The following is a 15,577-nucleotide window of genomic DNA, read 5'->3' on the forward strand; positions in this document are numbered from 1 at the left end:
GCGAAAAGATGTAAATAAAGAGGATAACGTTCCTCCTATCAGGCACATCAGCCAGAGAGATGACAGCCAAGAAAAGGTTACATGTGTGCATCTGGCTTAGCCAATGGCACACATTCACATCCAAAGATGGAGAATTATGATTCCCACTGAGTAAAACCATCCATATCACTAGAATAGAGAATTTGAAAATAAGAATGTATGACTTAAAACCTCGACCGAGGCCCACACAACTTGAAGCCTTAGACAATTGAGACCAGATGGCGAGTGAAAAGAAAAGGAAAAAATAATGATGAAAAATCCACTGTAGGGCTCATTCATGGAGATGCACACAGGACATGGAAAGGCAGAAAAAATGGAAGAAGGAAGTCAATGAGAAAGTTGGAGCCTATCACATGGTAAAAAGCAAAGATATAGAAAAGGAGAAACAAGAAAAGTAAACAGAAACAGAGAGTGAGGAGTAGAATGCCTTCATAGACAATCTCCTCAGCATAAGACCACCCCGATATAATGCTGTTGCTGCTGCACCAAGTGCAACAGTCCCAGCAGTAACCAAGACAAGGACAGTTGCAGGATTCCCTGTAGAAGCTCAAACTATACAGAGACAACTGTCCCTTCACCTGCTCAGATCCTGCGCTTATAGCAACAGGCACACAACCCTTGGCGGACACCACAATTACTTCTCCGGTTGAAGCACTAATTATTAGCACTCTACTCTGTCAACCTATCCCAAGTGAACCCCAGGACCCTGCACCGAGACCTGAAGTAATGTTACCAGGACCTCCACAAGGAGAGATTTTGACTAGTACCATGACAGGAGGTCAGATGCCTATTGCAGCATTACCAGTCAACTTGCCAAGCATAGGGCAAACCCCACTGCGACTTAATTCGCCCAGCTAAAAAAAATATTTTAAAGAAATCATTAAGAGATATGTGGTAATGGGTTTCCTAGAATGTTACAAAGAGAAAGAGTTAGTCTACATGAGCAAAGAAGTAGCGAGAGTGGCGAGGAGGCACATGCAAGGATTGAAAAGGTGGCGAATGAGTATAGAAGTGTCTTAACCTAGAGAAAGAAGTTGCTGAAGAATGTTAGGATGATGATAAGTGAAAAAGACTTAAAATTGTTGAAGTTGAGTGGATGAATGATTCATGTAAGGGAATTGATTGAAAACATTAGGGAATGTAGCAAGACTGAAAATGCAGGGAGCCGTGGCCCAGGAAGGATTAAGTCAAGGCTAAACGGAAAAAAAGAGTACTAAGGAAGTTATGGGAGGATGGTGAAGGAGCATGCCTTGAGAGTAGTACAGGGAGGAGCATATGTATATGTCCAGTGATCAGATCATTTCCTTTTAACAAGCTGCCTTCCAAAACTTAGAGAGAATCCTGATTAATGTTATACACAGAAGGAACAGACTGTGACCATTTCAAAGGTCTTGTGGGAAGATTTTGACAGGTTAATCAAAAAGATTTGTGGGCTGAATGTAAGAGGGCAGTTGATTGGCCAATACTAGAACTCATTACAGTGACAGGGTCAAATGCACTTTGCCCATGGTCAAAACTAAATTTGACAAAGTCATAAATCATATGAAGAGGGACAAAGGGATTAAAGGTTCCTCTTGAAGACCCTGGGTAGATTTCGTTTAAAGGATGACAATGCAGAGAGTTTCCATAACATGTTGAGGGAATGCCATGGGAGTGGGGACAGGTCGATTTAATGCGTCTAGATTAAGTGCCCTAAAGAAGGTTGTCCCTTTATTTATTTACTAGCAGCCCGTCCCGAAGTAGTCCGGGTATGAATTGCTGCCGGCCAGTAGTATATTGTTTTGTAGGATTTCAGTTTGATAGCATTTCTTATCTGTGATTGGCCTGTGAAACACTCCGATTCACAGTGCACTGCTGATGCACTTAAGAGTGCGCGTTCAGTAGTGTGTGAACTCGAGTTTCCCTACTTTATTTTTCCTTGCAATATTATAAAGTGCAAATTCAACAACATGGCATGAGCACAATTTACATTACAGAAGAACACATTCATTCTTGTAGGCACGGGGAGACAAAGCGATTAGCCTGGAATCACAGGATGATGAGCTGATGCAGAGATTCGAACTTAGCTCCCCAGCTCTAAAGTTCGCAATTCTAGAACTTGTGGCGGGAGATGTGTCTAAAAGTGTATGTCGGTGCTGGCCATCAATGAGAGAGACCTGTGTATTTTTCAAATGGGTGGTGAAAAAACATGAGTATGTTGCTGGAGATGTGGGCCGCCGTGCCACCAATATACTTAGCGGGGAAGGGTAAACACCCATTATTCCGGAACTTTCTTTCCGCATACCATCACTCCGCACACTTTCATTGCGAAAGTACCATGACTCCGCAATGCCATTATAATGCATGGCATTACATTTTATATGCTTTTACCACGCATACATTTACAACAAAATTCGTTGCATGGTAAAAGCATGTTTTTTTTTAATGTTTGGATAAGGTAAGTATGGGTATAGGGGTATATGTTTTGAGGTACTGAGGTATATGTTTTGGGGTGTTTGGGTATTTTAAGGGTTCAGATATAGTTTTGGGTTATGGGGTACAGGGGTAGTTTTAGGATTTAGGGATAGGTATGGGTTTTGGGGTACAGGGGTATTTTTAGGGTTCAGTGCTGGGTTTGGGTTTTGGGGTATATGGGCATTTTTAGGGTTCAGGGGTAGGTTTGGGTTTTGGGTTACAGGGGTATTTTAAGGGTTCAGGTCTAGGTTTGGGTTTTGGGGTACAGGGGTATTTTTAGGGTTCAGGGCTAGGTTTGGGTTTTGGGGTACGGGGGTATTTTAGGGTTCGGGGTAGGTTTGGGTTTTGGGGTACAGGGTTATTTTTAGGGTTCAGGGCTAGATTTGAGTTTTGGGGTACAGGGGTGTTTTAAGGGTTCAGGGGTAGGTTTGGGTTTTGGGGCGCAGTGGTATTTTAAGAGTTTAGGGCTAGGTTTGGGTTTTGGGGTAGAGGGGTATTTTAGGTTTCAGGGGTAGGTTTGGGGGTACAGGTGTATTTTTAGGGTTCAGGGCTAGGTTTGGGGTACAGGGGTATTTTTAGGGTTCAGAGGTAGGTTTGGGTTTTGAGGTACAGATTTATTTATAGGGTTCAGGGCTAGGTTTGGGATTTGGGCTACAAGGGTATTTTTAGGGTTTAGGGATAGGTTTGGGTTTTGGGTACAGGGTATATTTATAGGGTTAAGATGGGTTAGTGTTTAAGGGTGTTGGGGTATTTTAAGGAGTAAGGGTGGGTTATGATTATGGGGTGCAGGGGTATTTAAAGGGAGCAGGGTGGGATTCGTTTTTAGGGTGTAAAGGGTAATAAAATAAAATAATAAATAAAAATAATATAAATAATGCATTTTAAAAGAATAAATCTATTAATTAAATTTAAAAAATGTGTATATATATGAATACACATATATACAAACATATATTTGATGTTTTAATAATGTATTTTTACAATGTATATGACTTTACCACACATGCATTTGCGTTATAATGGCATGCATGATAAAGTCATATGCGTTGTAAAATGTTTAGAAATGATGTCTTTGCGGAGTAATATTCCTGCGTTATAAAAATTGCGGAGTGATGGTATGCGGGATGTTGGTTTGGGGAATATCATCACATATTCCCGGGAGAGGGATAGTCCCTTTCTTGCTATTTCCGTGGAGGCGGGCCTTGGGTCCGGATGTGCGTGGCGCGAGGCCTATGCGCAACAGAAGTGGAAAATCTCCAGTGTGCGCTTCAGGCGTCACCGGAAGTTAAGGCGAGATTATATTTCCTGCACAATGGCCTCTGTTTGCGCTCCTTCCGGCCCTTGGGAATAGCGCCATGCCTGACCTCCATACAGTAAAGCAGGCGCACGTCACTCGGAGCGCGGGGCAAGCACACCCGGAGCTGGAATGTATAGAACCTGGGAAGAAAAAACAATGAAATATTATTCCGTAATCCCGCGCCCCGCACACGCCCACGCCCCCAGCACACGCCCACACCTCACGATATGAGACATGGTATGAAGGGCAGGACCTACCACACGCTCCCAGTGTTTGTCACGCTCCCAGCCCACGCCCACAGCACAACACAGACTACTTTGCTGGCACGTTCTTTTACCTTTTAAATGTATATGGGGTGCGTCTGCATAGCCTATGTCCTTCTGCTGCAACTGCCCTTTCCAACGCTGTATTCAGTGTTGTGATTGGTTCTGTGGTTCCTGAGATTACTCGCCTCAAAGGTTTGAGCTCTCTGTTTATTATATTAGTATAGATTTTATTTTATTTATGTATTTTAAGAGTTTTATATAGCGCAGGCTAGACCCGGAGGTGTCAGAGAGCTTTACATGAGGTTCCACAAATTACAAGATTACATCAGTTTCAATTTACATCAGTTGCTAGAAAAACAACTACAAGAGCATAGAGAACGAGATAAGTGAGATGTAGAAGGGAAGGGGGTAAGGGTAAAGTGGGAGGGAGATACAGCATAAAGACGAAGGAAAGTCTGCCCAAAGTTCGGCTGGGTAGGTGACGGTCGAGGGGGAAGTCCCAAAAACCATCTCCTCTATAGCTATCAGGTAGCTCCACTGGGCTTTGGCCAAATAGCTAGGTCTCAATGGGAAACATTTAAAGAACATAGGGGCATATTACCATAATTATCGCTATTGCTTGGTTAGCGTGAAAAAATTATCGCCGAGCTGCGGCGATTTTTATCGCAGATAAACCTTGGTATTACCAAGGTTTATCGCAAATGCGATAAAAATTGGCCGCAATGCATGAATATCGCTGAAAAGTCAGTGATATTCATGCATTAGCGAGCTAATGCTCTTAGCCATGTTATCCACCTCCCATTGGATAACATGGCTAAGGACTGCTCAGGGCAGGCGTTAGCTTTTGGAGATATTCGCGCATAGGCGAATATCTCCATAAGTTGGTAATAGGAGATAGCGATGTTAGCGACTGTTTCGAGTCGCTAAAATCTTGGCACGCCCACTTTGCATGTCATTAGTGATAAATATCACTGACATGCAAAGTGGGGCCCAAGATGGTCGCTATCTCCTACTAGCTGTCGCTAACTGGTGTTAGCAACAGCTAGGTAATAGGGAGATAATTTTATCTCCGCTTTCTTGGCTTTTAAAGCCAAAAAAGCGGAGATAAACCCCCTTGTTATATGCCCCATAGAGGGCAAAATAATGGAGCGTAGAGGAGAGGGGACGGGGAAGGTGAGAAAGGGAGGATAGGCGAAGAGACAACAAGGAGAGATGAAATTAAGTGTGTCTAAAGGCCGACGAGTAGGTGACAGCCAAGGAGGGAGTCCACGGCCCATCTCCCCTGTAGCTAAACAAGGTAGTTCCATCGGGCATCAGACAAAATACATTGATAGATGAGAGAAGGAGAGACATAAATAGAGGGAGGATGCAGGAGGATATGACAGAAGAGAGGGAAGGAAGTCTGGCTAAAGACCGACTGGGTAGGTGACGTCCAAGGATGGAATCCCCGACCTGTCTCCCCTATAGCTAAACTAGGTAGCTCCATCACAGGCAAACAGGGTGGGGACTAGGGCCAGGACAAGTGAGGGCAGAGGTCAGTAGCAGGAAAGTGGAGAGGTTTAGAGCAGGGAGGGGTAGGGGGTAGGTAGTTCGGTAAATGTTCCCATGGATCTGCTCCGAGTCATTAAAAAAGCAGGTCCGTTCCTTCTCAGGTGTCATCTTGAGGTTAAAACGCTGGGTGAGATTTTTGCCAGTAGAGGGGGGGATGGGTGAGACAGGGAGAAGGGGAGAAACTGTGCCCAAGGCACGGCTGGGCAGGTGATGGTCAGGGGGTGAGCCAAGGCCGATCTCCGCATTAGCTGGATAGAGCACCTCCACCGGGCGTCGGACATAATGTTTGAACTATGCTGTCAGGATAGAGGTCATGTGTGCTCAGGGATAGTCAGAAGAGTGGCGGGGGGTTGGGTAGCCATGGTCCGAAGGAATTGCAGATGTTCTCATAAGGGTAGGCACTGTCCTGGACGGGTAGAGTAAGTCAAAGTTCAGCAAGGGGGGGAAGACGTCTTCATTATCTGCCATGATGGGGTCAGGCATCCTTGGATCCTGTTCCATATCAAGTGTGTCGAGTGCGGCGGAGCTTTGCAGGGAGGGGGCGCCCATTATTTGTTTAAACAGGCAACAAAGATCACCCCTGGCATCCCTGGGCGCCCTGCCCTGTAGGCGCGCTGGGACACAGTGGGGGCCGCCATATTGTCTCGCGAATGGGTGGGGGGGAGGAGGGGGTTGCTTACCTCGCTCTTCAGCAACCGGAGGCTCTGGGCAGACAAGCTGGCATGTCCGCTGAGGCAGCGGGCGGGTAATACCTTAGAACACTGGCAGGGCGTCTCAACACAGTCAAAAAAGTGCTGCAACAAAGTACAGCTCTGAAAGCTGGAGCGTTGTTATAATCCAGTCCTGGAAGTGGACCAGAGTTGACCGTATGTGGTTGAAGAAGTTACCAAATATCCTGTATCTTTTCTAAGAGACACAGGAGCACCTTGCTGGACCGCTAGAACAGTTGATATCACTAACCTATCCCACACAAGGAAAGAAGTACAAGTAGTAGGTATCACCAATCAGCAGTGTACCAACCAAATTACTGCCTGGTCCCAGGAAAAAAAGAGACATCAGAGAACAACATCAGTTTGTGGTTTGTAATTCAAGTCATGTGAACTTGCTAGGAAGGGATCTTCTTTGTAAACTCAACCACATAATTTACTGTGGGCGGGACAGAGTTGGGATTGAGACCCAAGCAGCGGTGTCAATTGTCAGATTACATCCAGTCATTACTAAGGAGGACCTACCAGTCAATTCGAGGAAGACAGTTAAAGGGAATGTCTAGGATTTCACTGGAAAATAAATTGGATTGATTAAAGGTACTGAGCCCCTAAAGATCACATTTCAACACAACATTCTTTTCTCTTAAACTAGTCCATACAATATGACCTCTGAGGCCATTGCAGGAATCACTCCTGTCATTAAGAGGATAATAGTACAGGGAATTCTAAAGAAAGTTATCAGGTCTCCATGTAACTCACCGACCATGTCCTTTTCAAAAATCAAAGTGGAGGATAGTTGAGGGTCTCTAGAAAATTAAACAAATTGTCATTCCACGCTATCCTGTGATATGGAATCCTGCTGTGATCTTATTCCAAATTATTCAAGAGACCGAGTGGTTTATGGTCATTGATCTCTATCAAGCCTTCTTTTCGGTTGCCTTACCCAAAGAGAGACAATTTCTCTTCACATTCGGTTCCGTGAGAAAACTCTTGTGTGGTGTCATGCACCTCAATGGTATACAAAAAGCCCAATTTATTTTAATTAGGTACTCAAAGAGCATCTAGAATCTGTGCAACTACCATGAAGCTCAACCCTGATTCGATACATTTATGATCTTTTGAGTGACAATGGAATCTTGTAAACAAGACACAATTGTTTTGCTCAACCACCTGATGAAAATGAGCATGAAATTTCCCCAAGAAATGACAGTACTGTCAGAATTAAATCATGTATCTAGGGCACCAGATAGGGATGAACAGGGAGTGAGGTGAGTGAACCATGAAGACATGGAGACCATCCTTAAGAAGTGCAGGTGTTCCTGGGCATGGTTGTCCACTGCCGACAATGGATCCCAAACTTTTCCTTTGTGGCGAAGCATTTACTGAGGCTGACGCACACTAATGCGAATGACCCAGTAACATAGAATGATGAAACCGTTCAAGCATTCCCTTCTAGAAGCTCGAAAATGTACTTGGCATCCCAGCCGCTCCTGGTATGCCAGGCAATACTAAAGAATTTGTACTCTTTTTGCCATGAAAGAGATGGATGTTTATGGCCTATACGAACACAAGCTCTTGGAGAGTGCCCTATTGTGTGCTTTTCAGTTGTTCTTCACCCAGTGCCAGCAGCAGTGCTTGGTTTACTCAAAGCAGTTGCAGAGGTGAGCCTTAGAATTCACCAAACTGAAGGAAAAGTAATGGTTTCTACACTGAGTGTTATAGTCCCTCACCCTCATGCAACATTTGATAAACAGCCACATAACCCACTAGGAGAATCATTTTGGCAGCCTAAAATGTTTGAATTAAGAGGTGTAACACACTAAACCATGCTTCTCTATTGCCAACACTAGAGGCAGATGATGAGAGCGAAATTGAACACAACTGTGTTATTGTTACCAAAACATACTATGTTTTTGTTAATGGGTTTCACTTGAGAGACTGGCATGGCATTTAAGAGCCCCCTATGCGGTGTGTTTACCTTTTTTTTGTTTAAATCTGGAGATTGTGCAGTAGTGGATGGATTATCTGGCAAACATAGAAAAACCTTAAATATGCAGAAAATGCTGCAACCACAACATTGCTTAATTCCAGTGGCCCTGATTATAGTCTACAAAGGCTTAGGAAAACTCCAAGTACTAGAATCATTTGCAGTGGTCTTTCTGATTTCTAATGATGTTGACAAGTGTGAGAGAGAATCAACAGATATTTGAAATCAGATTTGTAATTCCTTAACTTTATGCTCACTAGTTTAAGGTTTTGTGCACTAAAGTTATGTCTTATGCCGTATGTCTGATCTGTTTATTATAAAAAGTTATGACAAAGGCAGTAGACAGGCTTGATTATTGTGAAAGCATTTGTTAATGCAAGTAGGTCTATATTGGGAATTGTTGGATGGAATTTCATAGATTACTGTAGTAGGCAAGTGTTTTGGTATTGGCGTTTGACTCAAATAAACCGTTGATATACAATATCTGCAACATGATAGTCCTTGCTAGGCCTTCTTATAGTTAAAAAAAGACATATGCAATTTTTTTATATATTTAAATTTTTCCTGATGGTTGCCTTTTAATAAATCTTATGCTCAGTACAGCTTACCTGCCTCTAGTACTGTGATGAGCCAATCACAAAAGCTATAGATCTGATTAGGTCATTGGGAAAAGTTATTTCATATACCATAGGTCTGATCTATCTCCTATGAAAAGTTCTGGCACAGGCAGTAAACCTGCTTTATTTAGTATGAAATACACATTTTAAAACTAGCAGGCCTTTAAGGGTGAGTTGGTATTTCACCATGTTAAAGCCTCCAGATATATTTTGTTTAGGCAAGACTATGTGTTTATTACAATGTGGCCAAACCTTAGGGGTACACAATTTGCACTGTAATAATTATTTTTAGAATCTTTTCAGAAGGTCGGAAAGGCTTAGTTGTTGGCCAGGATCTTGTAATAAAAAATATATACCACTTATATATATATAGCAGTGGTATATCTACCAATTCAATCATTGACTCTCTTGCCCTGTTAATGACAACTGTTTGCCCATATGTGCACAGTCACCTGAAAATGAGTGCATTTGAGTGCCAAGCCCTCTAGTTTTCCATGTTCTATTTACAGGTCCCTTTTCATTTATTTCTTTCTTCTCTTTTTATTTTCATGACTAACACCTGCTACACCTCCAAATACAGTTCTAATTCGCAGCTTGCTTGCGCTCACTCCATCTGCAGTGTACTGCAACATTTACAGCCACTTCATCTAAACCACCATGGAAGAATAATGTCCATAAGGTTTAATTGCTCTTAACATTGCAAAATGGCCAACATGTTGGTTCTAAATGTGGCAGTCAGATGCGACTGTAAAGCAATACACTATGTACCAACCATTGTAAGATGGCCATCTGCTGCTTTGTTTAATTTTGTTATTGCAAGCATATGCCTGGCATTCCTTTTTCAGTTTTTATTCTTTGATTTGTGTTGCCTATGTTTCTGAGTTTGTGCATGCATTTTAATGTGGTTCTGTAAATGGGTGAATACAAGAGTGACTCAGTGATGAATAGATGCATGAGTGCAAGTATGAACAACATTTGAATGTGCCTCTATATTCATGAATGTGTTTAGGTACAGAATAAGTCATCATGCTTAAACCCATTCATGAATAAGGAGGCGCGTTCAAATATAAGCCAGACCTATTGACATTGCCAATGCTTGTTATCAATCTTCACGTGGTAGATAGTCAATTTTCCTAGTTGCACATCTCATCACTCGGTTGTGCACATAAGCTAGAAAAGTATGCATGCAAATAATCTGTTGCCGCACACGAGGAAGACTAATTAGAGGGAACATTGGTAGTGACTGCAGGAGAAAGCAAAGAGGACTGACTGCTGCATTCTGAGATTCTGATATTTTCTTGAAGGGATTTAAGCTAACATTCTTGCCTGTAGCTTTGGTGGTTGTCATTTCTGTCTCTGTTTGGATGGCTGTTAGATGTTTATCCCTCATACTCCAGTCCATAGTCATTTTGCTGTTTTGTTTTCCTAAATCTCTTTTATCAACAAAATTCTATTAAACTATTGTATTCAAATTATGATAAGCCATTAGAAGATGTGCCAATTGTGAATGATGCAAACATGTATTTGAGGGCTACTAAACAGGTTATTCATTCTTACAAGACCTCGTCAAGGAATCGGCTTGAGTATATGATGAAGTACTTTACTTCTGTAACTATTATGAGCACTACTAACCAAAGCATGCACAATGTAACGTGTAGAATTAGTAGCGATGAAAGGGTGTGCGTAGATGAACTGAATGAGGGGGTAAGAATAGATTAAGAGAAAGTAGAAAAGAAAATGTTTGGAGATAGTATTTTTGGAAAAGGCAAGGATACTTTGAAGGAACCACCCCCACGATTGAGCATTGGAAATGCTAAGAAAGGATCCCAATGTTTAATGAGAAAGCAAGAAGGAAATGAGACTGTCAAGAAAGTGGGATGGAGTGAATGTGAGCGTAATTATTCAGTTCAAGGTAGAACCGATTCCAAATTAGAAGTGAATATTAAAGGCATCTATTATGTATGCAGTGAGTCAGCTTATTTCTATTTACCACATAACTTGGCAGGTAGTTGCTACGCAACCCTAGTCTTCCTTAGGATCTATCACACTAACAATCTAAATTTTCTTCTTGAGCAGTATATTAAGCAAAGTTTCAAGCAGAACTTAATGATATCTTTGGAGCACTTATACCTCCTCTAGGAATTGCACTGAACTATGTTAGGATTAGAAGGCTATCAACTTTAGTACATCGGCTTGCTACTAATACTGTGGGAGCCTTGACGGTCTTAAATAAATCATTTCTTTTCATGAGGGCTATGATTATGCCAAATTGCCTTGCCCTGGATTTACTCCTCACAAAAGAGGGCAGAGTTTGTGGCTTGCTAGTGTAGGTGTAGGATTTATAAAACGTATTATAAAGCCTCTTTTGGTTATACTAATTGGCATTGCATGTGTGCTTCTTTTGATAAAACGTTGCAAAAGAATTTAATCAAACAGTAAAATAGACTGTGGGCTCAAGGGGCTGTCAGCAATGAATGGAGAGAAAAAAAGTCTTGACATAAAAGTTAAAAAGATGCAAAGTGATCTCTGTGATGCTGCGAAGGATCTGGGAAAATCTGAGATGAAACCATAGTTACTGAATGATGTACTGCAATAAAGAGATAAGGTGATAATTCAGAAATCATCAGAGAGGGGATTTAGAAAGCTGTTTTTTCCCTTTAAATTCATTAGAAACTGAGGTTATACTACCGTAGCTGTATTTACAGTTTCCTCCATTTTGAACCACTGCCAGAATAAACCAGGTGATGATTACTATTGTTATTTCCTTGTTCTAAATACAGAATTGCAATCTTTAGACTAATAAACGGAGAGAGTTTCCAGAGATTTCATCCATACTGTACCTAATTAGGACATGATACCTGTCTTAGGTTATTACTATATTATCTATATATTTGCATGCTTGAATAAATTGAAAGAATGACTAAATGTAACATAATGCTACTGTGAGAATATATTGTGTAGAAAAATGTTTTTTCTTCCTTGTTCATCATTGGTGTAAACTCTGAGAACCATGCATTTGTGCAGAAACGTATGGAAGCCATTATCTAAAGTCCTTTAAGAGGATATGCTTTTCACAGTATACTGAAACCTCACTATTTCCCACCCTTAGCCGGTGAATGTATGTTGGATTTCATATTGAACTTTACTATGCTCATTGTATTGATGATTTGTGTGCTTGCTACTAAAACTCTATTGGCATATTTCCTGTATTTTGCCTATTAATGTCTTATATACACCTTCTAAACTATAACTTGTGTCTGTCATTCTTGTTAGGAATGTTTCAGTCCTGAATATTGAACTTGTTTAAATGTATTAGAGATTGGTCCAATTGGGCAGCACCAAAGTCCATCTTTGGGCTACACTGCTCCTGGTCATAGCCGATGGCTTGGTATTGATATGATCATACAACACTGGGTTGTGCGCCCACACATCAGTTGATGGTCTGGCATTTAACGTAATGGATATGGCGCATATTTCACATGACAAGTTTGTTTCTTATCTTGAATAGTATACCCAGAAATAATATTGTGGAGCTGATGTATTATATCATTACCATTTTTACTGTATGCTGAATAAAATATTAAAATATGTTTTAGATTAAATCTTACTTGGCATGCAGTATTTCTACATTTTTATTTTAGGGCACCTCTTGTGTGCAGGGATTTAGTAAACCAGGAGATAACTACAGTCACACCTTCTTATTTCAAAATAATGGGTCAATTTACCATTAAGACACATGTCGTCAAGATAGTACCATGAAGGCAAATCAAATTTGATATGTAAAAAATAAAGCTTCCACCATTACATTATTTTGGGACCTCCCTTTAGGGTAAGGGGGTTGTGATTACAAGCCGAAAATTTTAATTTTCCTCAAGAGTTCGTAAAATGAATTCTGAATCCGTAAAAGCAATTCACAAGCACAAATTAATGCAATCTACTCATTAGTCAGATTTACTCTAAAATATGAAAGGAGTTTAAGTTCAAAGTTAGAGAATCTCATATAGTGATTTGTAAAATATGTCCAACAAATAAAGATTCATGCTCATTGCAAAAAGTTATGCAAGAAGATAGTTATCACCTCAAACATGTGTTTCGAAGTTGTTGCGATGTACTTATGGAAACCAGTTCATAGGTAGGAACATAATATCCCTGTACTACATCCTTGCCATGTTATGAAACTGAATAATTAAACATTTTATTTTTCGAATCTGCGTTGTTTTTCCGACATAATAATGAATATGCAATATTTTGTCTGAAATGTAAAGTTTTATTTTTATCTAATCAATGATCTTGGTACTGAATAAGCGCTGAAATGTATTAACAATTTAAATACTGCATTCCACTTTCTTTAGTGGTACTTCAGAAAACCAATGGAAGATGAATTTACTCGAGATTCTGTAATACTTTGCATATTCAAACACTTTTCGCTGGATCAGCAAACTCTTCATTACACTACGATATTCCAGTGCAAATGGATTGTCATGATTTTAACATGAAAAGCATTAACTAACTTGGATCGTATCATTCACCTGTGATTTGTTTGTCGACGCCTGTGCTATACCACTGGAGGCCCAAGTCACAAAGATTTTCCTACAAATAGTTTTGTCCTTTTCCTCCATTAAATGTTAATTGCACCTGAATATCTTGCCCTAATTCAAAAAGCATTTTCTGTGAGTAATTGTGTCTTACTCCAGGGTTGGATGTAACTTGCGAATTTCCAGGAGTGAGACCTATTTAGGGGCAGTAACTCTCCTTTGTCAATAGGTGAGACTGAGTTGTGGAAGTTTTAAAATAGTGTATAAAAGCTTTTACCTTCTCTTCTACTGCTACATTATCAGTGACCTTGCCAACTTCTGCTATGTAAGGAAATCGAAAATGCAAACTCTCTTGCGGTTACTTTGTCACAAATGTATTATATGATATCAATTATTGAAAAATACATCAATGCGTTCTGGGCATTAAGAAGTAAATATGCTTGTTTTTCTTGTTTTCCATTATAGCTGTGCACCCTGCTGTCCAGAGTGCTTGCTGATGAGAAGAACAGAAACCAGTTATGGCAGACATATTATATGAAGAACCCTCAGCCCTGCTCCCCTCGGTCTACTCAGGTAGGTTTAGTGTTTTTTTTTTACTTTTCCTGGTGTTCTGTTCATATAGTGACTATCCCCACTCCACTAGTCATGCTATGAACTGATCATGCTTAAAGTCATCATTTAATCTTTTCCTTGGTACTTAGCTTATCTCTTCTAACATAAGTGCCACAATGCATCCAGTTCAGATTGTGAATAATTGCTTTTTGTTCGGAGAAAACAGCACCCTCGGAATGTGTTGCGAGATACTGTTCTAATCTTAACGCATCTCACAATTGTATAAAAAAAGGAGTTCCCCTGATACTAGGTAAATTTGCTAAAGAACAACTGAATAAGAAAAAGGTTATGCAACTATGATTTGTAGAAATTTGTTTCTTATGAGGGTGTCCAAATGAAAATGCGTAAACCGATATAGAAATAAGAATATATATGGTATAAAAAGATAGAAAAAACACATAAATACATACATGTTATTATAATAATGATAAATAATACAGTCAATAAATATTGTCTTTTGTCATAACTTTATAATGAATGAACCCTCTATGCATTCATATGGTATTACACATCCTTTGTTTTATTTTTCTATATGTAATATTTCATTATCAACTTAATGCATGAACATGTTAAGGTTTGATTCCACAATGAAAACATAATTTTCTATAATTCACAGAATGAAAACGTGTGAACCATTTAAATCTATTTTATGATATTCTCAATCCTTGTTCAATAAAATGGTGTATGATGCAGTGTGGGCTGTATGAATTAATATTTGTTATACAACTTTGCTTCGTAATTAAATTCCTACATGAGTTTTGTTTATTTAACCTTCATCAGGAAGCCAGGGATAATAGAAAAATCAATTAAAAACACATGTAGCATATGTAAATTACCTGTTTTCATATGGATTTTTCCTAAAAATTATCCATTGCATGTCATCCGATGTATGTGATGCCTCTATATAGGGCTTGACTAGAGGTGCAGTTAGTTTTTTGTTTGTATGGCTAATGGATGTTCTGTCATCCTAGTGGCCATGGTAAGTGAGGTTTTCCCCATGGCCAAGTTTGCAGGGACACAGAAGTAAGTATATGATGTTACTTTTTCTACAATTTGTGAGGCTTATCAAGTTGACATTATATTCATAGATTTTCCGTGTGGATGTGTCAATGGCAAAGTCGCCAGCTTCACACATAGTACAATTGAAATTGCCTGCAGGTAATGTATGGTTGTTTGGATAGCACGCTTTCTTTGTATCATACATGAACTGACAATTTGAACCTTAAGGTTCTTATTCCTCCTGTGTGCAAACAGGGGTTTGGGTATGTGTTGTTATCTTTTTCTTTCCGCATTTCAAGATGTGTTAATTGGAATTAATAATTTGACTGATCTTCTTATTCATGGTAGATTGACGGGTGACAAATATCAGGTTGGTATTTCGTTTTTTACTTCTGGTTATATGGACAAGGACGTGGCTATACCCATGTACATAGAGTGTTTAACTATAAATGGGAGATATAAGTTGGCACAATAGAAATATGACTTGGAACTATCTACACTGCTTGATCTTAT

The 15,577-nt window shown here is 40.0% G+C and overlaps 1 protein-coding gene across 1 annotated transcript in view; it reads left to right on the forward strand.

Annotated features, from left to right (window-relative positions):
• Positions 1–15,577, forward strand: part of GALNTL6 (polypeptide N-acetylgalactosaminyltransferase like 6) — a 2,516,565-nt gene that overhangs the window by 610,333 nt on the left and 1,890,655 nt on the right. Inside the window, exon 3 of the mRNA XM_086962433.1 lies at positions 13,919–14,026. Coding sequence (XP_086818559.1) covers positions 13,919–14,026 — 108 coding nt within the window. The remainder of the gene's footprint in view (positions 1–13,918; positions 14,027–15,577) is intronic.

The sequence above is a fragment of the Lissotriton vulgaris genome, chromosome 3_1 (assembly GCF_964263255.1).
Source record: "Lissotriton vulgaris chromosome 3_1, aLisVul1.2, whole genome shotgun sequence".
NCBI classification, from domain to species: Eukaryota; Metazoa; Chordata; class Amphibia; order Caudata; family Salamandridae; genus Lissotriton; species Lissotriton vulgaris.